General features: G+C 57.8%; 2 protein-coding genes across 2 annotated transcripts; both read left to right on the forward strand.

The window, feature by feature from the left end:
- Positions 1-283: 283 nt before the first annotated feature.
- PGC (progastricsin) lies at positions 284-4,697 on the forward strand. The gene is made up of 9 exons (XM_054397437.1): positions 284-339; positions 805-961; positions 1,680-1,797; positions 2,526-2,644; positions 2,984-3,183; positions 3,577-3,699; positions 3,927-4,071; positions 4,289-4,387; positions 4,545-4,697. Exons 1-9 carry the CDS (start codon positions 284-286, stop codon positions 4,695-4,697), a joined length of 1,170 nt encoding a protein of 389 aa, XP_054253412.1.
- Positions 4,698-7,702: 3,005 nt separating this feature from the next.
- On the forward strand, positions 7,703-11,466 carry LOC128979244 (pepsin B-like). Its single transcript, XM_054397438.1, has 9 exons — positions 7,703-7,758; positions 7,886-8,036; positions 8,509-8,626; positions 8,857-8,975; positions 9,743-9,942; positions 10,102-10,224; positions 10,305-10,449; positions 11,032-11,130; positions 11,314-11,466. The coding sequence occupies exons 1-9, from the start codon at positions 7,703-7,705 to the stop codon at positions 11,464-11,466; spliced, it is 1,164 nt and encodes a 387-aa protein (XP_054253413.1).
- Positions 11,467-21,691: the final 10,225 nt, after the last annotated feature.

Here is a 21,691-nt window from a genome sequence, read left to right on the forward strand (position 1 = left end):
CTGCCTGGGGTGATAAGAGCTGCTCCTTATCGATGCTCACACTTTGATCTGCTCTCACCTGAGCACCTCGCTAAGGACACAAACTTCTCGAAATCCTCGTGGTCCAGCACACAAAGAGAGCCTTGAAGCTCCAGGCTGCACGTGGTGGTAATGGAAAATGCAGGTCAGTAGATAAGGAGGCAGTCACTGCCTCCCAGTATAAAGCTGGGGAGGCTGAGCAGTGCTGAGCATCTGCTGTGGGCTCCCAGAGGCTGTGTAGGGACCAGTGGACAACTCCTGCACCATGAAGTGGCTCCTCCTGGCCCTGATGTGTCTCCAGCTCTCAGAGGGGTTGGTGAGGTGAGTGTCCTGCAGCAGCTGCTGCAGCAAAGAGGGCAAGGGGGAGGGCAGGTAACAGAGCTGTGTCCTGCATGGGCTGCACTGAGTCCCTAAGGCTGCTGTATTGTGACCCTAAGGATTCTGCACTGTATCCCCATGGATGCTGCACTGTGTCCCTGAGGACACTGCACTGTATCCTAAGGATGCTGCACTGTGTCCCTGAGGATTCAGCACTGTATCCCCATGGATGCTGTACTCTGTCCCCTAGATGCTGGCCAGGTCTAACCAGGTGTGGCTCTGGCCTCCTGCATCTCCACAGATCACTTTGCTCTCAGTCCATGCTGTGTCTGCTCCTGGGAGGGCAGCCCTTGGGCACATGCAAGGCAGCAGAGCTCCTATGGTGGCAGAGTTCACAGGACCCCAGGGAAGGGATCAGTGGAAATTGCCCAAATCTGCTCATTTCCTGCTTTGGTTTCTCCCTCTGAGCAGAGTCCAGCTGAAGAAAGGCAAATCCATACGGGAGAGGATGAGGGAGGCTGGAGTGCTGGAGGACTACCTGAGGAAGATGAAATATGATCCAGTTCAGAAATACAACTTCAGTGAGGGCTATGTTGTGAATGAGCCCATAACCAACCACCTGGATGTGAGTGCCTCAGGTTCCTCTCACTGCCTTTCCATGCACCACTCTCCCCTTTCCCTCCTCCTTCCCAGCTGCTGGAGCAATCCCTTCACCCTCCAGGACTCAGAGGTTGCTTTTCCCCTTTCTTTTTTACCGTTTTCTTCCTTACCCTCCCCCATGAAGTGATGCTTCTCTGTATGTCTGAAAAGACACAACCAAAGAAATAGCAAATTTTACATCTTTGGAAGGAAAAAGCAGGGTGAGAATTCCACAGAATGCAGGGGAGTGGAAGGGAGCCTCACAGTCCAACCCCCCTGCAGGCAGCAGGGACACCTCCAGCTAGAGCAGGCTGCCCAGGGATACATAAAGTCCTTGAATGTCTCCAGGGATGAGGCCTCAACCCCCTCCCTTGGCAGCCTGTTCCAGTGTCTCCCCATCCTCATTGTGCAGAACTTCCTCCTGATGTCCAACCTAAACCTGTCCCTGATCCAATCCCCACAGGCCCTTCTCAGCAGTCCTTCCCCAGCCTTTCCCTTCAGTTACTGGGAGGTTGCTCTAAGGTCTTCCCAGAGCCTTTTCCTCTCTGGCTGAACAGCCCCCAGCTCTCTCAGTTCAGCCTGCTCCTGCCTGGCATTCCCAACACCCTGCAAAGCACCAGGATGTTGGCACAGGGCTGGGAGATGAAACCCTGCCCAGTCCCCGGCCCTGTGACCAACAGAGTTGCCTCATCTCTTGTCCACAGTCCTCCTACTTTGGGGAGATCAGCATTGGGACCCCTCCACAGAACTTCTTGGTGCTGTTTGACACTGGCTCCTCCAACCTTTGGGTGCCCTCCACCTACTGCCAGACCGCAGCCTGCTGTGAGTGCCTCATGCTGCTGAGCTCCCATCACCTGGGAGAAATCAGGATCCCAGCCTGATCCCAGCACCTGCTCTGGGAGAGCTGCTCCCTGGTACCGCCTTTTGGCTCACCACAGACTGCTTTGGGTGGGAAGGGACCTTCAAAACTCCTCCAGTCCAATCCCCTGCAGTCAACAGGGACATCCCCAACCAGAGCAGGCTGCTCAGAGCCCCAGCCAACCTGACCTGCTATGGGGCCAGGGATGGGGCAGCTCCCACCTCTCTGGGCAACCTGAGCCAGGCTCTCACCACCCTCAGTGTAAATGGAGATGGCCAAGTCCCTGTGGCCCTTGTGGGTGTCCCCAGAGCACAGAAGTCACATGGCTGTGCCTGACCCTTTGTGGCCAGGTGGAGGAAGAGCAAAGCCATGGATCACAGAGCTGATGCCCCATGCCCTGGCAGAGCTCCCCCCATGTAACTCCCTGCTGCTGGGATGTGACTGCTGCTGGGGATGTGACTGCTGCTGGCTTTGGCCATGCTGGGTCCCAACAGCTGCTCCCAACAGCTGCTCCCTGGGTCCCAACAGCTGCTCCCTGCTCTCTGCTGCAGGCAGAGCTGGGAAGCAAACCTTGCCTTGGAGGGAGCCTTCAGGCTTTTCACAGCTTGCTCCCTCCTGAGCTGCTATGCCAGCAGGTGAAATGCCACCAAAGCTCACAGCCAGGAGCTTTGTCCTCTTCCCTCTCCCACAGTCAACCATGCCAAGTTCAACCCCAGCTCCTCCTCCAGCTTCAGCTCCAGTGGCCAGTCCTACACCCTGTCCTACGGCAGCGGCTCGCTCACCGTGCTGGTGGGATACGACACGCTGAGGGTGAGTGCCCCCCTGCTGCCCTTGTGCCCCTGGGCACTGTGTCCCACCCTGGGCACTGTGTCCCACCCTGGGCACTGTGTCCCTGCCCAAGGGCAGATCTCATGGCTTGTGGAGCCAAGGCAACCCCGAGGCTGAGCTGGGCAGAGCTGATGCCTTGCCACCAGCAGCTGGGGTTTTCACTTTGTTTTAACCCAATTTCTGCTGATTTTCCCAGCTGCCTGGGGATGCTTGCAGCAGCCAGGACCTTGCAGTGTGCTCCTTGGGCTTTCAGAGCATCATCTGTGGCTGCTTGGGTTTGCCTAGGCAGGCAGAGTGACCTGGTGTCCCCTGCCCCTGCAGATCCAGAGCATCACAGTGACAGAGCAGGAGTTTGGGCTCAGCCAGAATGAGCCCTCACAGCCTTTCTACTTTGCTGACTTTGATGGCATCCTGGGAATGGCCTACCCCTCCCTGGCAGTAGGAGGGATGACCACTGCACTGCAGGGCATGCTGCAGCAGAACCAGCTCACCCAACCCATCTTCAGCTTCTACTTCTCTCGGTAAAGACCTGCCAGGGTCCTCTGTGAGCCCTGTCACAGGATGGGTTGGGTGGAAGGGACCTTCAAGATCATTCAGTTCCAACCCCCTGCCATGGGCAGGGACACCTCCCCCCAGCCCAGCCTGCTCAAGGCCTCATCCAGCCTGGCCTTGAACACTTCCAGGGAGGGGACATCCACAGCTTCTCTGGGCACCAGCCTCGCTGTCAAGAATTTCTTCCTGATCTCCAGCCTCAATCTCCCCTCCTCAAGCTTCAGTCCCTTCCCTTTCATCCTACCCCATCAAGCCCCTGTGCACCAGCATCCCTCTGCCAGTCCCCAGGCAGGTTCCTTGTGCCTTGCCCATGTACCTCACACCTCACCAAGCCCTGCTGCTGTGGCTCTGTGTTTGTGCAGCAATCCCACCTACAGCTACGGGGGGGAGCTGGTGCTGGGGGGCATCGACGAGCAGCTGTTCCGTGGGGACATCAACTGGGCACCCGTGACACAGGAGCTGTACTGGCAGGTGGCACTCAATAGGTGAGTTGTGGCTGTGCCTGCTGGGCATGACCCAGCCCTGGCACCTCATGGAAGGAGGGCTGTGGAGCTTCCTGCAGATGAGTCTGCAGCTATGGCAGCAGGCAGGGGCTCAGGGTGGGGGTGAGGCAGCACACTTGGGAGCATCCCAGACTCCCAGCTCCAGGCAAGATGTCTTCAGTTGGCTGTGGGTGCTGGAGGTGATATCCTTTCCCTTCCTCTCCTCCCAGCTTTGTGGTTGGACAGACAGCAACTGGCTGGTGCAGCCAGGGCTGCCAGGCCATCGTGGACACTGGGACGTACCTGCTGACGGTGCCCCAGCAGTACCTGGATGGCTTCCTGCAGCTGACAGGTGCCCAGCAGACCAGTTATGGGGTAAGTGCAGGGCAGGCCTTGGAGGTGTGCACAGGGGCTGGCATGGGAGCCAGAAGCCATGGGCCTGACCAGGTCCCACAAAACCCAGGTGGCACCTACAGGATGTGGTGCTGCAGGCGTGCCAGGGAAGGAGGAGGTGGCATGGCACTGCCAGGGGGTTGTTTGCCATCCCTGCATGTGGGATCTCCATAACCTCCTCTCGACCCTCTCTCTGCAGTATGCAGTTGACTGCAGTCAGGTGCAGAACATGCCCAGCATCACCTTTGTCATCAATGGAGCTCTGCTCCCACTCTACCCTTCTGCCTATGTCTTGAATGTAAGTTTGAGCTCAGCACCTTCACCCTGCTGAGCACCAGGGAAGGGCCTGGCAAAGCTCTCCCTGCCCGTGGGCTGATGCCAGCTCCCTGCAGCCCAGCTAGCAGGGTCCTGGTGCTCGTTGGAGGCTCTGACTCTCTGTTATTGCCCCCTCACAGAATAATGGCTACTGCACCCTTGGCATCGAGCCCACCTACCTGCCCTCCCAGAACGGGCAGCCCCTCTGGATCCTGGGGGATGTGTTCCTCAAGGAGTACTACACCATCTTCGACATGGCCAATGGCCGCATCGGCTTCGCTGTGTCAGCCTAGAGCAGAGCAGCAGCAGACCCCAGCCCTCTCCTGGCCAGGCTCACCTGGCTGGAGCAGCTCTTGGGCTTCCTCTGCACCTTGGTGCTCCTCCCTGTCCCTCTGGGGTGTCTCAGTGTGTTCTCACAGCCTCCCATTATAAATAAACCCCAAACAGCTCAAGCTGCCTCTGTTGAGTTTGTTGAGTGGTGGCTGAGGGCAGGCTACCGGGTTGTGTGTCCCAGACAGGGAGGTAAGTGCCAGGATAAACTCAGTCATGGAATCGTTTTGGTTGGAAAAGAGCTCTGAGATCTTTGAGTCCAACCCAGCACTGCCAGGTCACCACTAAGCCATGGCCCTCAGCACCACATCTCCGTGGCTCTGAAACACCTCCAGGGATGAGGAGTCCAGCACTGCCCTGGGCAACCTGGGCCAGGGCTTAACAACCCTTGGGTTCAACCTAAACCTCCCTTGGTGCAACTTGAGGCTGTTGCCTTTTCTCCTGTCACTTGTTCCTTGGCAGAAGAGCCCAAGCCCCATCTGTCTCCAACCTCCTTTAAGGGAGCTGTAGAGAGCCAGGAGGTCTCTCCCCAGCCTCCTTTTCTCCAGACCAAGAAACCTCAGTTCCCAGCTGCTCTCCAGAAGTCTTCTGCCCTAGACCCTTCCCCAGCTTCTCTGCCCTTCTCTGCACCTGCTCCATCTCCTCAGTGTCCAATGCACTTCTGCCCTCCTTGCTCTCAGTGAGGAGGATGCAAGCCCAGGATGCAGATCCTGAGCTGATTCCTTCAAGGGTTTGGCTTTGCAGGTGAGAAGCAGCACGGACCAGGCTGAGTTGCTGGGAAGCAGGACACCAAAAAGTCACTGAGCTTGGTTTTAAACACCAACCGCAGCCCTGTGGACAGGAGTTCCCCGAGGGACTCCCCCACCCACCCAGTTCTGCTCGGTGCTGTCAGGTGCTGTGCTTGCCCATGCCAGGAGTTCCTCTCCGGGTGCTTTGGCTTCATCCCCCTGCATGCGCTGCACGAAGTCACTTCAGCCAGAGGCTCACCAGCACCTCCCCAGGCAAACACAGCTGGTGGCAGTGGACATTGCTTTGCTTGCAGCGTGTGGTGCCCTTGGGGTGACCTCAGGGACGGGCTGCCCTGGCTCCTGCTGGTGCTTGCAGGGCTGAACCGATCGCTCCATCCGGCCGAGGGTGCAGCTGCGGGGCTGGTTTGTCCCCACCTCCTCCATCCCTCTTCCTGGTCAGAGGTGTGTGTGGGAGGGCACTAATCTTCCCGGCAGCTGGATAAGGGCTAACAAAGTCCTGTGACAAAGTTACAGTGGAAGTATGAGGCCATCCCGGGTTAGTCATGACATCCAGCTGACCCCTACGCCCCCAGGCAGGGCTACTGGGTCAGGGCAGAGCTCAGCTGGGGTGCTGGGAGTGGTGCTGGGTGGCCCAAGGGGATGGGGAACACCTTGGCTGGGGGAAGCTCGGGTAACACCACTCTTTCCTGGGATCCAGGCTCCTTTCTTAGAAGCTCTTTATCATCAGAGCTCATTAGCAGGTGTATTAATAGCTCTGTCATCTCAGCAGGGAAAGGACACAAACTCCTCGGTGCTTTGTGTCAAAATATTGACACAGGCTGAGACGCAGATTAGATAGGGGGGGTAGGGAAGGGAATTTCCCCTCCCCTTTAAAATGGGAAGATTTCTGAAGCTGCTCTGGCAGCAGTGCTGGCAGGAAGGGACAGGAGAAGGCTGAACCATGTCCCTGCTGAGCTTTCCTCTTCCCTTTCCCTTCAGGATCCCTCCAAGCGGCGCAGATCCATCAGGATGTGATGGAGGAGGATGTGGTGCTGGGGAGGTTCCTGAGCTGCCATGGTGACCCTGATGGGGCCTCAGTGGCCTGGCATGGGCTGGTACCACCTTACCAGTCTCCCAGAGCTAAATCCCCCTGTGAACAAATGTCTGAATCCACTCTCCCCTGCAGCTCTCCAGCCTGGGTATGAACAGCATCACTCAAAGCCTCTGGGAGACAGCACCTCAAAGGCACGAGAGCTGAGCATCCTTGGTGTAACTCTGCCATGGATAAAGAACTGCAGCAAATCAAAGGTTTTGATCAAAGTTGCTGAGCAAGGACTCCAATTTCTTCACTGTAAGACTGGTCAGGGTTTAGAAGAGGCTTCCCAGGAAGGTGGTGGAGTCCCCATCCCTGGAGGTGTTCAAGAAAGGTGTGGCCATGGCATTTGGGGCCATGGTTTGGTGGCCATGGTGGGGCTGGGCTGCTGGTTGGACTGGATGATCCCAGAGGCCTTTCACAACCTTCATGATTCTATGACATTGTCCTCTGGACATGGCTGAGCTGCCACAGGGCAGGTAAAGCTCTGCTACATCTTCCAGGGCTGCTGTGCTCAGCAGCTTCTAGCCCCCAGCTCAGCTTCTTTGGGGGCTATTAGCAGAGCTGGAGGACAGAAGGAGCAGGAAGACAGATGCCTGGAAAGAGACATTGTTGGGTCCATTTTGCTAGTTCCTGAGAGGCTTAAAGCTGGGCTGCAAGAGCATCCCTGCTGTTTCCTGCTAGCTGTGTGGAGGGAATTGGGTGTAACAGTTTGTAGACCCAGATGGAAGAAATCTTGCTGGCCCCTGGCACTTCCTTGGCTGCCTGGATGGGTCAAAAGGGGATCAGCAGTATCATAAACTTCTTCCAGTTGCTCCACAGGGTGTGTTCTGCCTTTGTTCTCCTGGAAAGATCAAGGCAGTGCTGAAGCCAAGAGAAAATACTTTTTAACTTCTTGATAACAGCAAAATTTAGCTTTTTATCAGACCTCACATATTTGGTCTTGGTATCAGAGGTAGTGGACAATGCCTTAGTGTCTGGACAACCAGGTGAAGGAGGTAAAATCAGCGTGGCTGTGCTGATAACCAGACCACAGGGTTGGGTGGGTGCAGTGATAGAGGGAAGGGGCTGGGCACAGTGCTGGCTATATACACCCTGCCCTGGGCAGGGCACAGGAGCTGCCATGGAGCCACCAGCACCCAGGGACATGTGGTGGCTACTGCTGGCCCTGCTCTGCCTCCAGCTTGGGGAGGGGGCTATGAGGTGAGCCCTGGGACTGGGATGGCTGCTGGGGTGCCAGGCCTGGCTGCAGAGTGAAGCTCACCCTCAGCATGGTGGCCTGGGGCTGAGCAGCCACTTGGCATCTCACTGCCATCTCCAGCCAGCACAGAATCATCCTGAAGAAAGGCAGATCCCTGAGGGAGGTGATGAGAGAGAAGGGGGTGCCAGAAGGCTTCCTGCAGGACCTCAGGGGGGATCCTGGCAGGAAGTACCTGCCCAGTGACTCTGTGGCTTATGAACCCCTAACCAACTACCTGGATGTAAGTATGAAAGCTTCTCCCTCCTCCCCTGAGCCACCCAGCTCTGGGTTCTGGGGTGTCCTCCTCCTTTCCCAGTTGCCTGCAGGAAGCTCTGCAGTGGGTGGCTTGGCTCTCTCCCCAGCCATGAGTGGAAGGGGCTGCACTGGGCATGGGCAGGAGCTCTGGTGTTGTTGGAGCCTGGCTCCCAGGGCTGGGTGAAGCTGGGGGGAAAAAAGCAGGAGGCAGCAGATCTCATCCCGAGCTGATTTCCCTTCTCAGCAGAGCTGGGTGGTTATGGGGCAGATCTACCACTCCTGGCCCTAATGTGAAGGGCAGATCATTGCCCCTTTCTGTGCTTTGGCTGCCCTGCAGGCACTCAAGGACTCTGCACCCTTCCCACAGCCCCTTGGCACTTTGGGTTTCTCAGTTAGCAGAGGGCAGAGAGCTGACAGAAGCCAGGCAGAAGCAGAGATCTGCCTCATTTTGTCCACAGTCCTTCTACTTCGGGGAGATCAGCATCGGGACCCCCCCGCAGCAGTTCCTGGTGCTGTTTGACACTGGCTCCTCCAACCTCTGGGTGCCCTCCACCTACTGCCAGACCCCAGCCTGTGGTGAGCATCCCTTGGAGGGGACAGCAGTGTCCCCTTGGCCCTCTCGGACACCCCTTGTGTGCTGGAGCTGTGGCAAGGGACAGCAGGGAGAGCTGATGGGGTCTGAGTTTTGCTCAGGGGTGGTCCCTTCCTGTGAAGCCCCTCCCTGGGGATTTTTGCCTGTGTGGGGACAGGGATGCTGAACCCAGGGCAGGATGTGACCTGGGGGCTGTCATCTTCTCTCTGTGCAGCAAATCATACCAGGTTCAACAGGAGCCTGTCCTCCACCTTCTCAAGCATTGGTGGGACCTACACCCTGAGATACGGCTTTGGTGATGTCTGGGTGGCCTTGGGGTACGACACGGTGGCAGTAAGTGACCTCTGGTGTGCTGAGGGTAAGAAGTGGCTGAGGCTGGGGTCAGGCCCAGCTGGCTGGAAATTCAGGGAGCAGCTGACAGGAGCCTCCTTATTCTGGGTGTCACCCACTGGTAGGGTTTGCAAGGGACCTCTGAAGATCATCGAGTCCAGCCCAGGGCAGAGCTCATGGCGAGTCAGCAGAGATGTCCTTGGGGGCTGGGATCTGCAGACCAACCCCAGTGAGGGTCCTCTGGGCTTGGGGCTAAAGGATCTCTTTGGTCACTGTTTGCCTCTCCCAGCCACGGCTGAGCTCTGTCCTTGCAGACACGTGAGATGTTCTGCTGTGGGACCTGCAGGCGGTAGGACTGGGATCTCCAGCTGGTTTAACTGGGGCAGACTGGGGTTGTGGGTAACTTGATGAAATAATAAAGGTGTTGGGACAAGGACCATGAGCTCAGCACCTCTCAGTGCAGGTTGCATTGGGTTGGAAGGGATCCCCAAAGGTCATCTTGTCCAACCCCCTGCAGTCAGCAGGGACATCTCCAGCTGGAGCAGGCTACCCAGGGCCACATCCAGACTGATTTTGAATGTCTTGAGGGATGGAGCCTCCACCACCTCCCTGGGCAGCCTGTTCCAGTGTCTCCCCACCCTTATTGTGCAGAACTTCCTCCTGATGTCCAACCTAAATCTGCCCTGCTCCAGTTTCACACCCTTCCTGACTATCCTGCTGTCAAGGTGGGTGTCCAAAACACCAAAGTCCTTCAGCACCTCTCCCTCTAGATCCAGAACATTGTCGTCAGGAACCAGGAGTTTGGCCTGAGCTTGGATGAGCCCACCAGACCCTTCTACTACCTGGACTTTGATGGGATTTTGGGCATGGCTTACCCAGGTGTTGGCATCAGTGGCTACAAAACACTGCTGCAGAACATGCTGCAGCAGAACCAGCTGCAGGAACCCATCTTCAGCTTCTACTACTCACGGTGAGACCTCTGAGAGCACAGGTGAGACCTCTCAAGCACAGACACAGCCTGGATCCATCCTCTGCTCCATTCCCTCCCCATCTGCAGGTTCTCTCCTTGTTACACCACTTTCTCCTGAGCAACCTGCTTGTGCTGAGGGTTGATTTGATGTCTTTCCAGCAACCCAACGTACAGTTACGGTGGGGAAGTCATCCTCGGAGGCACTGACCCCCAGTTGTACTCTGGAGAGATTTTGTGGGCTCCTGTGGTCCAGGAGTTGTACTGGAAGATCAGCATTGAGGAGTAAGAGCTGCACCATGGCTTGGAGAGGGCCTTGGAGTGGGGGGAGTCTTTTCTGATGCCTTTGCTGCTGCTCCCTCCAGGTTCTCCATTGGATCCTCAGCCACTGAATGGTGCAGCCAAGGCTGTCATGGCATTGTGGACACTGGGACATTCCTGCTGACCGTCCCAGGACAATTCCTGTCAGCCTTCCTGCAGGCTCTGGGTGCAGAGGAAAGTGACTATGGGGTAGGTGGGAACGATGCCCTGCACACAGAAAGGGCCAGGGGATGAGGACACACCTGATGGTTACATGGAGCTATGGAGACCTCCCAGCATCTCTGGAGTGAAGCATCTCACCTGAAACAAGGCTGCAGTGGTTTAGCTCCCCTTGAGGAGTTGTAAACAAAAATAATTCTTCCAAACATGATAAAAGGACAAGAGGAAATGACCCCAGCTTGTGTCATGGGAGGTTTAGGTTGGACATGAGGAACAAGTTCTTCCCCAAAGGGTTGTCAAGCCCTGGTCCAGGCTGCCCAGGGCAGTGGTGGAATTCCCATCCCTGGAGGGGTTTCAAAGCCCTGCAGATGTGGTGCTGGGGACCACGGTTCAGTGGTGACCTGGCAGTGCTGGGTTAGGGGTTGGACTCGATGATCTGAAAGATCTCTTCCACCCCAAACCATTCAAGGATTCTAAACCTGCGTCAGCACAGCCCTGCCACAGTCAGAGCTGTGCTGACCCCCGGGGAGCATGGCTGGGTTCCAGCTGGAGGAAGGAGGGTGCCCAGCCCTGAGGTCCTGACCCCTCTGCCCCTCTCTGCTTCTCTTGCAGTTTGTCATCGACTGCAGCGATGTCCCCAGCCTGCCCACCCTCTACTTTGCCATCAGTGGGGCCCAGTTGCCACTGCCTCCCTCTGTCTATGTCTTACAGGTAGGTGTGGCTCTGCCATGCAGGTGTGATTCTGCCCTTCCCAGCGCCACATTTCACGGTGCTTTGGCACACCTGGGTGTGACTGCAAGGAGGGTGTAATCCTGCTCCCAGTCAAAGCACAGCCCCCAAGGCATAGGCAGCACAAATCCCTAGCACTGGAATTTGCTCCTTTTCCCCTGACAGAATGATGGCATCTGCACTGTTGGGGTGGAGGGCACCTATGTGCCCTCTGCCAGCGGCCAGCCCCTCTGGATCCTTGGCAACCTCTTCCTCCGCCAGTATTACTCCATCTTCGACATGGCCAACAACAGAGTTGGCTTTGCCCTGTCAGCTTAGGGGTGCTGAGCATCCCCTGTGTCCCTGCAATACCTTCTCCTCCCTTGGACTGCGGTAAGGGGCAGCCTTCAGCTCCCCTGTAGTGAATAAAGGGCTGCAGATCTGACTGACTTGTGTCTGTCTCCTCTGGCTGAGGCTGAGAAGGATCTGGAGCAGCTCTTCTGAGTAGAGAGTCACAAATCTGAGTTCTTGCTCCAGGCCTCCACACACAGCCTGGGCTGTGGTTGAATCTCCATCCCTGGAGGTGTTTCAAAGCCACAGAGATGTGGTGCTGAGGGCTATGGTTCAGCCCCAGCCTTGGTAGAGTTAGAGAAGGGTTGGACTGGATGAGCTCAAAGGGCTTTGCCAACCCAAAGTGATTCCATAATCCTGCGTGCCTGGAGCCTTTGACTTTGCAGTGATGACAAATCTGGCGTCACCTTTTGGATTGGGACCCAGATTCCTGCTGGGATGAGAAATTTGGGCTGCACCATGTGCTCAGCTCTGGCGTGGGGACCCCGGGGCTGAGCCGGTGTGGTCGCTGGAGGCTTCAGAAACCTGTTTGGAGCAGGATGGGCAGTGTTTGAGCAGGGTGTGCAGAGCTGAGGAGCTGTGTGTGAACAGCTCCCAGGGTTCTTATGTTCGGGGGAACTGCCCACAGCTATTTGCACATAAATTAAGAATGAGGAGGAGCCATGCAAAGGCTCTCAGGCTGAGGAGAATGCCCTGCTTTGGCTCTCGGGGGATAACTCTCTTCATTGCTGCATCACCCAAAGCCTGGGTGGCAAGAAAGAAGGGGCTGGCATGTGGAAGTGACCACAGCTTGGGGTGTCTGTATCCTCCTCAAGAGGAACTGTCAGATTGGGTCAGTGCTGGGGGAATGGAGCAGACCCAGGGGGGTGGTCCTGGAGGTCCAGCATGGGGCCACACATGGGAGATGTGGTGCCCAGGGGCCCACTGCCCACTGTCTGACACCCACCCCCCAGTCAGATGACAGTCACCCTGCTGGGCATGTGCCCACCCCTTAAATCTGCTGTTTGCAGCCCAGTCTGCCAGGGTGCAGCTCCCTGCCACAGAGAAAGAAATGCCAGCCTGCTGCCACAGCTGCCTGCTGTGCCCTGGGATCCCCACTGCACCCTCCCACTGCAGCTCTTAGACCCCTGAGGGTCTTGTCTAGAGGAGCCAAACCCTCCCCAGTATCTCCAGCAGGCACACTGCTGGGGTCACAAACTGCTGGGACCAGTGCAAGGAGATGCACGATCCTGGTGCAAGAAGATTCATGATCCTGGTGCAAGGGGCTGATGTGACCCCTGTGCAAGGGGCTGCATGACCTGAGCCACCCCCTGACAACCACCCACTTGTCCCGCTCCGGGGCTGGAAACCCCTCCGTGACTGGGGGAGGAAATCCCCGAACGCGAACTCTGGCTGCGGCCGCGGAAACTACAAGTCCCGGCAGGCGCAGGCGGCCCCGCTGCGGACTACAGCTCCCGGCGTGCTGCGGAGCCGAGCGGGCCGCGCCGCGCCGGGCCGGGCCGGGCAGGGCAGGGCGGGCAGTGCTGCCCTCCCTCGGCGCGGGAGCAGCGGGGCTGGGCCGAGTGGAGCCGAACCGAGCTGGGCCGGGCCGAGTGGAACCGAACTCAGACGAGTGGAGTCGAACCGAGAGTCGAACGTCCCCGAACCGAGCCGAGTAAAGCCGAACCCAGCCGAGCCGGGCCGAGTGGAGTCGAACGGAGACACTTCGCCGTTCCCCTCTCCCCGCAGCCACCGGGTGAGTGCGGGGAGTGCCGGGAGGGTACCGAGGGACAACCGGGTAGGGGTGTGGGGGGGAGGCGTACAGCGGGACCCCTCGGGTCCGAGCCCGGTTTGCCCTTCCGTCGCTTTGCCCCATCCTGGGGTGCTCTGAACTCGTCGTTTCTTTCCACCACCTCCCCCCCCCCCCCTTTTTTTTTTTCTTTGGCTGTAAATAATAACGGACTCCCCCCGCCTGCTCCGCCGCCCCCGAGAACGGCCCCCGCTGACGGCAGCTCCCGGTCGGGCTGGGGTTATGGCTGCTCCCGGCGCTACCGGGTTGGAGTCGCTGGTTTGGCCAGGGGGCGGTTGTTCGGTGGCTTGGCTGGGTGCCCCCTGCCCCAGGAAAAGGCCGAAGGGTCCCGGCTGTTGCGAGCCCCTCCGGCAGCCGGAGGTGACTTGCCCGGGTCGCATTTACCAGCGTGAACCTTACCCCCACCCGAGTGGGGAAACTGAGGCATGGATGCTCCAACGCTCGGTGCTGATACCTGGAGCGCTGGGTGTGCTCGGGTGGGTTTCCGTGCACCCCTCCAGGGACAGGGTGTAAATCCCTCCCGGTCTGGTGTGGGCAGGAAGGTGAGTGTGTGCCTGTCAACCCTTCCCCCCACCCCAAACCCTGTCTCTGTTGCTCTGGGGGTCTGGAAAAGGCAGTGGAAGAGTTGGGGTGCCCCATGTCACACGGCTTGTAGGGGGTCACCAAGGGGACCCTTTGACACACTCCTTGCAACTGTGGAGCAACTGGATTTTTTTTTTTTGGGAGGGGGTGGAGAATGGGGTATAAGGGGGGGGATACAATTAATGATATTCATGAATTAATTGTGAAGCAGGAAGGATTACGCCAGCCCTCATGCCCATGGCCTCCTCCAAAGCTTCACTGAGTCAGATGATGGGGAAATTTCCTTCAAAACAAAAAAAAGGCAAAAAAAAAAAAAGGCAAAAAAAAAAAAAAAGAAAAGCAAAAAAATGTGGTGGTGATTGTTGTGCTCCTGGCAGATAAATAAATCAACCTCTGCGATCCTGGGGACAAGCAGGGCTGGCTTCCAGGAATCCCAGCAGTGCTTCTGCTCTGTCCCAGCCCTTGGGCCACGGGGGGAGTTTGGGATTTGTTTTATTTAACAGCAGAGAGTAGAGCAGGCAGCAGAGCTCTGGACTTAGGAGGACTTTTTTTTTTTTCTTCTTTTTTTTTTCTTGGTTTTATTATTTTTGTTGTTGTTGTTGTTGCCCTTCCCCTTTAGTTTCCCCCCTGCCATGTTGGGTTGGCTTCATGCACGGCTGCTCCTGCTGCCGGAGGAGGGAGCAGGGCTGGTTTCTCCCTGCTGCAGGTGCTGCTGGGGACCAAGCTGGTGCTGACCTGCTGCTAGGGGAGCCGGCAGGGAAAAGCATGGCATGGCCGGGAGGGAATTTGGGAATTGGGCTGTTGGGAGATGAGAAGCCACCGGACTGAGGCTGCGTATCGGGGGGTGGGTGCTGATCGCCACGGGGGTGCTGGTGGCATGTGTTGATCCTTTGGGGCATGGAGGGGAGAAGCTGCTGTGTTATCCCAGGGATGCTGAGAGCAGGGAGGGAAGCTGACACGGATGTGTGGAGGAAAGCTGGAGTGGTTTTGGAGGGATTTTAGATGCATGGAGGAAAACAGGAGTATTTTCTAAGGGATGCTGGATGTGTGGAGGAAAGCTGAAGTGTTTCCAGGTGGGTGTTGGATGTGTGGAAGCAAGCTGGTGTGTTTTCCAAGAGATTTTAGGTGCGTGGAGTATTTTTCCTGAGGGATTTTGGATGCAGGGAGGAAATCTGACATGTTTCCCGAGGGATGCTGGGTGCATGGATGGAAACTGGAATATTTTCTGACAGATTTTAGGGTGCACGGAGGAAAGCTGGAGTATTTTCTGAGGGATTTTAGGGTGCACAGAGGAAAGCTGGAGTATTTTCTGAGGGATTTGGGGTGTGTGGAGGAAATCTGACTTGTTTTCCGAGGGATGCTGGGTGTGTGGAGGGGGAAGCTGGAGTGTTTTGTGAGGGATGCTGGCTGCACGGAGCCAAGCTAAGCATGTTTTCCGAGGGATGCTGGCTATGCCTCCCGAGGGATGCTGGTTTTGCATTCCTAGGGATGCTGGGTTTGCCTCCCACCCCTTATCAGTAGGAAACTGCTCCGGGGTGGAGCTGGCTGCAGAACGGGGGCGATTCCAGCATCCGGGTGTTTGGGATGGGAGGTTGTGATTCCAGCCAGGGCTTTTTTATTTCTTTTTTTCCACGCTCCACGGCGCCCAGTTTACAGCACGTGGTGTTCCTGGTCCTCCCCCCGCCCCGATCCCCCCGGCTCCAACACTCCACAGCCTTTGCTGTGAGGAGGCTTCCCAGTTTGCCAGGCTCTGGTGGTGCTGCGGGGAACGGGAAGAGCCCTGCGTGCGCAGCCACAAAGTGATGAATCATCGGAGCGGAGGGGACATTGCCAGGGCTGAGGGTGGTGGCCCCGAGCAGTGCAGCTCGGTGGAAAAAAGCATCAGCAGCTGCAGGGAAATGAGGCTGGGGAGGCCATGCTGGGGGTGTGCTCCCCACCTGGAAAAAAAAAATAATGGCATAGGTACTGAGGGTGGAGTCACAGAATGGTTTGGAGTGGAAGGGACCTTAAAGAGCAGCCAGCTCCAACCCCCTGCCATGGGCAGGGACACCTCCTACCAGCCCAGGTTGCTCAAGGCTCCATCCAGCCTGGCCTTGAACACTGTGAGGGAGGGAGGGAGCAGCCACAACCTCCCTGGGCAACCTGTGCCAGTGTCTCCCCACCCTCACTCTAAAGACTTTCTTCCTTCTCTCCAGTCTCAGTCTGCCCTCCTCACCCTTCAGTCCCTTCCCTCCTGTGAAATTCTGGCTTCCTGTGACTCTCTTCCTTTCTTGGAGTGCTGTGCAGGGGTGCTGGGGTCTTGATGTTGTGATGGCAGGGGAGGACCTCAGCTCTGCATCGCTGTTTCTCCCTCTTTCCCTGGGGGGTGCAGGTGGCTGGTGGGGAGGGATGGAGCTTTCCTGGCACATGGCACATCCCTGTCACCTCTGGGGACAGCTGAAGTTTGTGGTTTGTTTTTTTTGGGGGTATCTGGAGCTGCATGCACTGCAATGGAGCCATTTCATAACTGCCCTGTGTGAGGCTGTCCTGCTGCTCAAAGAGGAACCAGGCCAGGGGGAAGTGACTTGCTGGTGTCACCGGGGCACAGTGGTGTCCCTGGTGTGGGTGCCACAGCCTGGCAGTGGCACTGTGCTCCTGGCACATCCCTGGGCCAGCATTGTGGCATCCCATGGCCTCAGCCCATGCTGAGGCTGACCTGTGATGGCTTCTCTGACACTCTGGTTGCTGTGGGACATTTCCAGGGGCTGGAACTGGATGTTTTGTAGCCCTGTGAAAGAACAGAGAGTGTTTGGAGATGCCTGTCACCAGGCCATGCTGCCTCCAGTCCCAGGGGCATCCTGTGGTGATCTTTCTGTGGTAGCATCACCTCTGCAAGCCCTTGACAGGCAGCACCTTGGGCTTTGCTGAGCTGTGCTGTGGTCCTGGGGCTCATCCCTTCTGCAGGGTGAGCTGGGGTCACTGTCAGCCTTTCAGCTGAAGTAGGGGAAGGCTCCTTTGGTGTAACCCTTGAAGAGCTGAGGATGAGCTCTGAACATGCAGCACATTTGTGCTCATCCTTTGGCTTTTTCCCTCACTGTGTCTCCAGCAGTGCCCCCATGGTTCCCCCCAGTTCATTGCCCTCTGGCATGGTTGGTGCCTGGCACTTGGGCTTTGGTCAGGGTGGGTTTTCCTTGTGGATTTAGGTGGAGGCAGGGTCCTGTGACCTGGTCAGCCCAGGAATGCAGGAGGCTGAGCTCTGTGCTGCAGGATGAGCTCTGGTTCCTGCTCCTCACCTTTGAGCGACGGCCAGGAGTTAGCTGGAGGTGACAAGGAAACTGGGAACAGTGGGCAGGATGTGATGCCAGGCCTGGTCCTGCCCTGCTGCTGCTGGCAGTGCCTTCGAAGAATCCATCCCTACTCCAAACATCTTCCCCCTCACTTTCTGCTGGACAAACAGGCAGCAGAGCAAAGCTGTAGACATTGAATTGAAAAAAGAAAAGACAGAGCAAAGAAACCACAGGTTTGCCCTGAGGGCAGAGGAAGAGCATGGTGGGAGCTGAGCCATGGGCAGGGCTGCACAGTGCCAGCCTGGAAGGACCAGAAGCAGCTTGGCATGGTGTGGGCAGGGCTCCAGCCTGGGAGGGTGGTGTGGGGCTGGGTGCTGGCTGCCAGGGCTTGTGTTGTGCTGTTGGTCTGCAGGATGGAGCTCAGCAGCCCCACTCTGGGAACAGGAGATAGGTCATGGCTGGAGGCACAGGGGGTGGTTTGGGAGGTGTTTTGGGGAGGTGGGTGCTGGGAGCAGGGTCGTGGGGTGTGTCCCAGTGGGATTGGCAGAGGAGGGTGGGTGGCTTCACCTGGGTGAGGTCACCTGGGGAGTGTTCCTGGCCTTGCAGTGCCACATCCCAGCCCACGGTCCCTCCGGTCTCTGCAGGGGGGTTGTGCCATCCTCCTGTGAAAGACTCTTCTAAGGATGGCTCCCAGGGGTTTGTCACCCTCCCTGCCAGTGCAATCACTGCAGACAAGCTCCCCACACCCTGCTGCCAGCTCACATCCCCTCCTGTAGTTAAATCAGAGCAGCTCTCAGTCCGGATAAACCTGAAACGCCCTGGCAGGATCCTTCCCCACCGGATACATCCCTCTGGTTCCTTCCCATACCTGCACACCAGGAGCCACACTCAGTTTGTGTCTTGGCTCAACAGTTGTGAAGCTGAAGGTTTCCCCTTGCCCTGCCCCTGCTCAGCCCTCTCTGCCCTGCCTGGTAAGTTCTCCTTGCAGTGTGTGGCCAAACCTCTGCAGTTTGTGCAGCTGCTGAGGTAGCACTGGGTGCCAAAATTAACAGAGCCAAGGGGGCACCTGAGCTGGGCACCTGAGCTGGGCACCTTCAGACCCCCCCCCCCCCCCCTTGCTACACTGGAAGGCAGCAGAGGGGCTGCAGGTGTTCCTTGGTGCTGGGGCACTTTGGTGGCAGTGGCTGCAATGAGCTTGGGGATGGGCAGGGAAGGTTTTGGGGCCCTGGGAACAAGTGAGAGCAGCAGCTGTGGCCTTCACCCAGGCTGTTTCCTGGAGGTTTTGGAGGCAATTGCTTGGAGTGAGGAATTTTCAGGAGGAAATGAGGAGGGAGTCAGGCTGGTGGAGTGGGGTCTGCAGCCACCTGGCATGCAGGGAGCTTTCTTCCTGCTTCCAGCTTGCAAGTCCTGCAGGAGGAGGGGGAGCTTGGGTGCCAGCAGGCTGAGTGCTGGCTGCAGCTCCCACCTTGGGTGCCACACTCAGCCCTGGCCCTGCTGCTGCTCCCTGGGGACTGCTGCTGGCTGGGGGCAGGTGAAGATCAGTCCTGGAGAAAGCTCAGCGTGGTGGGAAGGACCTCTGGGCTGCTTTGTGGTCAGACTGGTGGAACTTGTGCTGGGGAGGTGGCAGCAGCCGTGGTGAAGACTCGACCCTGCTGCAGGCAGCACGGTGCCAGGGCAGGGGCTGGGTTGGCAGCAGGAGCTTCCGAGAGCCCAGTTTGACCTTCACGGAGCAGGACAGCAGCAGGCAGCGCAGGGGGGACAGGAGGGGAGAGACCTCCCTCTGTGGGTAAGCAGTGATGGCTGGGTGCTGCCTTGGGCACGAGAGGTGCTGCCAAGGGCGGGGATGGCAGCGGGGAGGGCCCTGGGGATGTTTGGGAGGACATGTCCCAGGCTGTCCCCAACTTGTTTGTTGGTGGTGCTGGGGAACAGCTGTGGCTGCCATGGCGCTGGGGCTGCGGTTTCAGGGAGTCTGCCTCCTGAGAAGCTCCTGGCTGGGTGCTGGGGGCTGGATGTGGCATTATTTATAAATGTTCCCTCCTGGCAGCAGCTCTGGGCACGGCAGGAGGGAGGGAGGAGGCATGGGGGTGGTGCTGACACTGGGAGTGCCACCTGGGTGGGGGTGGGGGTGCCACATGGGGTGGCTGCTGTCACCTTGAGCCTTCTGCTCGTGGCAAGTGGAACCATGAACTTGGGGTGCATGAAGGAGTTGATTGTCCTCACTTCTCAGGGTGATTTCTAGGATTTTGGGGCACATGTGAGATCTAAGTCATATCATAGAGTGGTTTGGGTTGGAAGGGACCTTAAAGCTCATCTAGTCCCAGCTCCCCTGCCAGGGGCAGGGACATCTCCCACCAGCCCAGGTTGCTCAAGGTCTCATTCAGCCTGGCCTTGAACAACCTCCAGGGAGGGGGCAGCCACAGCCTCCCTGGGCAGCCTGTTCCAGAGTCTCCTGACCCTCACTCCAAAGAATTTCTTCCTAATTTCCAGTCTCAATCTCCCCTCTTCAAGCTTCAATCTGTTGTCCCTCTCCCTGTCACTCCCAGCCCTTGTCAAAAGTCCCTCCCCAGCTCTCTTGAAGCCCCTTCAGGTACTAGAAGGCTGCTCTAAGGTCTCCAGGCTGAACAGCCCCAGCTCCCCCAGCCTGTCCCCTCAGGGGAGATTCTCGAGCCCTCTGATCATCCTTGTGGCCTCCTCTGGACCCTCTCCAGCAGTTCCATGTCCTTCTCAGGCTGAGGGCACCCAGCCCTGTGCTGGGTTACATCAGCCCTGCTGGAACCCAGCTGGGGGCCAGGGGGGTCCTGTCCTACCAGTTCCCCTTTTTGCTCATTTGTGCAGTGATTTAAAGCCCAACCCCCAAGCTGCTGACAGCAGGCCAGGGTTTGCTTCTCGGCTTGTGTGTGTGTGGAGTCCTCACTCCTGGCTGTCTCCTGAGGTGGGCAGGACAGGGCTGTGTGTCCTTCCCCACCGAGGCCCCTCCAAGGTCACCCCTGTCCTGCAGCCTCCATACAGGGCTCTTAATCACCCAGCCCAGGGTGGTGCCAAGCCACTGCCCCTTGGCTCATCCTCCTCCCTGGGACGTTCTTCTGCCCCTTAACACTTTTATTTTTAATTGCTGCCATGGGGTGGGGGCTGGAGGGAGGGCAGCAGCTCATCAGCTCAGGCTGTTTGCACCAGCAGGCTGTGAATTCCCTGGGTGGGCATTGGACAGTGATGTTTCAATCAGGGCTCTTGCACCATGCCAACCACCCTGCAGGAAGGGGCTCAGCTCTGCTTTGGAGTAGCCACAGAGGCAGGATCTGGCCCCATCGTGGTGCCCTCACCTCCCCCCAGCCCTGCTTTGGGGGCTGCAGACGTGCCTGGCCTGGGCAGTGGTGTGTGTGCCACCCCCGGGTTGTGCCATGCTGGGCACAAGGGCTTTTTGAGGTGAAAGAGGAGGTTTTGGGGGTGAAGGAACCAGGGTGCTGGTGTTCATGCCATGCCTGAGCTGTGCCATGCTGGGCACAAGGGTTTTTTGGGGTGATGCTGTGCATGCTGTGCCACACCAGCCAGATGAGCTTTTGGAGGTGAAGGAAGGAGAGGCTTTTGGGGTGAAGAAGAGGCATTTTAGGGTGAAGGAGATGGCATGCCTGCATGCTGGTGTACCTCCTGCCCTTGAGCTGTGCCACACCAGGCAGATGGGCTTTTTGGGGTGAGGAAGAGGCTTTTTTGGGGTGAGGGAGAGGCATCAGAGCAATGCTGTTGTGTTCTGTAGCTGCTGCCATGCCCAGGTGGTCTCTCAGGGCTGTGCTTGGCACCACCAGAACCAAGGAGCTTCTGGATGGGCCTCATGTGTTCTGCCCTGGGTGTGACACTGGTACCCAGCGACTGCTGCTCTTCCCTCCTCCAGTTCCCTGGCACCTCCCTGCTGGGTGTAGCTTACCTGGGCAGCTTGGGGGGCACTGTTTTAGCCAGGGTCCTGCTGCCTTGTGCTAATGTTTGCACTCTGCTGGATACCTTGGCTGCTTCCAGGAGTGGCATTTAATGCATGGAAGGGAAAACATTTGGCCCCTGACCCAGGTGCCTGTTAACAACGCCGTGGGCCACGGTTCTGAGATGCCAGGGCTAAAAATGGTGCTGGTGACTCAGGCTCTGGCAGGGGCTCTCAACTGACCCTGCCTGTTATCTGCCAGCTCCCTCTGCCTTCTCCTTCTCCCTTTCAGGGCTGTGTGCTGGCTGCACAGGGAAGGTGCCTCCAGACAGGCTTGGGGTGGCTCTGGTCACCCACCTGCCTGCCCCAGCTCCTGCCTGCCCCAGCTCCTGCCCACTGGGTGGGCACTGGGGAGGGCACTGTTGCTCTCTGGAGTTGGAGTTGGACCATCTCTACCTTTCCCATCACTCCATCCTCATCCCAGAGGGATGTAGGCTGCATGGGACCCTGGGGGTGCAGATGAAGATGAAGGACCCTGATCTTCTTCCTGCTGAGTGCCAGCCTTACCCAACCCCTGACACCATGAGCATGTGGCATAGCATAAATCACCCTGGTGGTGGCCTTGCCAAGTCAGGGCCAGTGCCCTGGGCTAGAGCTGCACAGCAGCAG

Source organism: Indicator indicator, chromosome Z (genome assembly GCF_027791375.1).
Source record: "Indicator indicator isolate 239-I01 chromosome Z, UM_Iind_1.1, whole genome shotgun sequence".
Classification (NCBI taxonomy): domain Eukaryota; kingdom Metazoa; phylum Chordata; class Aves; order Piciformes; family Indicatoridae; genus Indicator; species Indicator indicator.

What these genes read in the sequence shown, in the direction of transcription:
- LOC128979244 (XM_054397438.1), top strand. Translation starts at nt 7,703, where the DNA reads ATGTGGTGGCTACTGCTGGCCCTGCTCTGCCTCCAGCTTGGGGAGGGG. An exon ending in CTTGGGGAGGGGGCTATGAG is followed by an intron (nt 7,759 to 7,885) that starts GTGAGCCCTGGG and finishes CAGCCAGCACAG; the next exon opens with AATCATCCTGAAGAAAGGCA. An exon ending in CCCTAACCAACTACCTGGAT is followed by an intron (nt 8,037 to 8,508) that starts GTAAGTATGAAA and finishes TTTTGTCCACAG; the next exon opens with TCCTTCTACTTCGGGGAGAT.
- PGC (XM_054397437.1), top strand. Translation starts at nt 284, where the DNA reads ATGAAGTGGCTCCTCCTGGCCCTGATGTGTCTCCAGCTCTCAGAGGGG. An exon ending in CTCTCAGAGGGGTTGGTGAG is followed by an intron (nt 340 to 804) that starts GTGAGTGTCCTG and finishes TCTCCCTCTGAG; the next exon opens with CAGAGTCCAGCTGAAGAAAG. An exon ending in TTCAGCTTCTACTTCTCTCG is followed by an intron (nt 3,184 to 3,576) that starts GTAAAGACCTGC and finishes GTGTTTGTGCAG; the next exon opens with CAATCCCACCTACAGCTACG.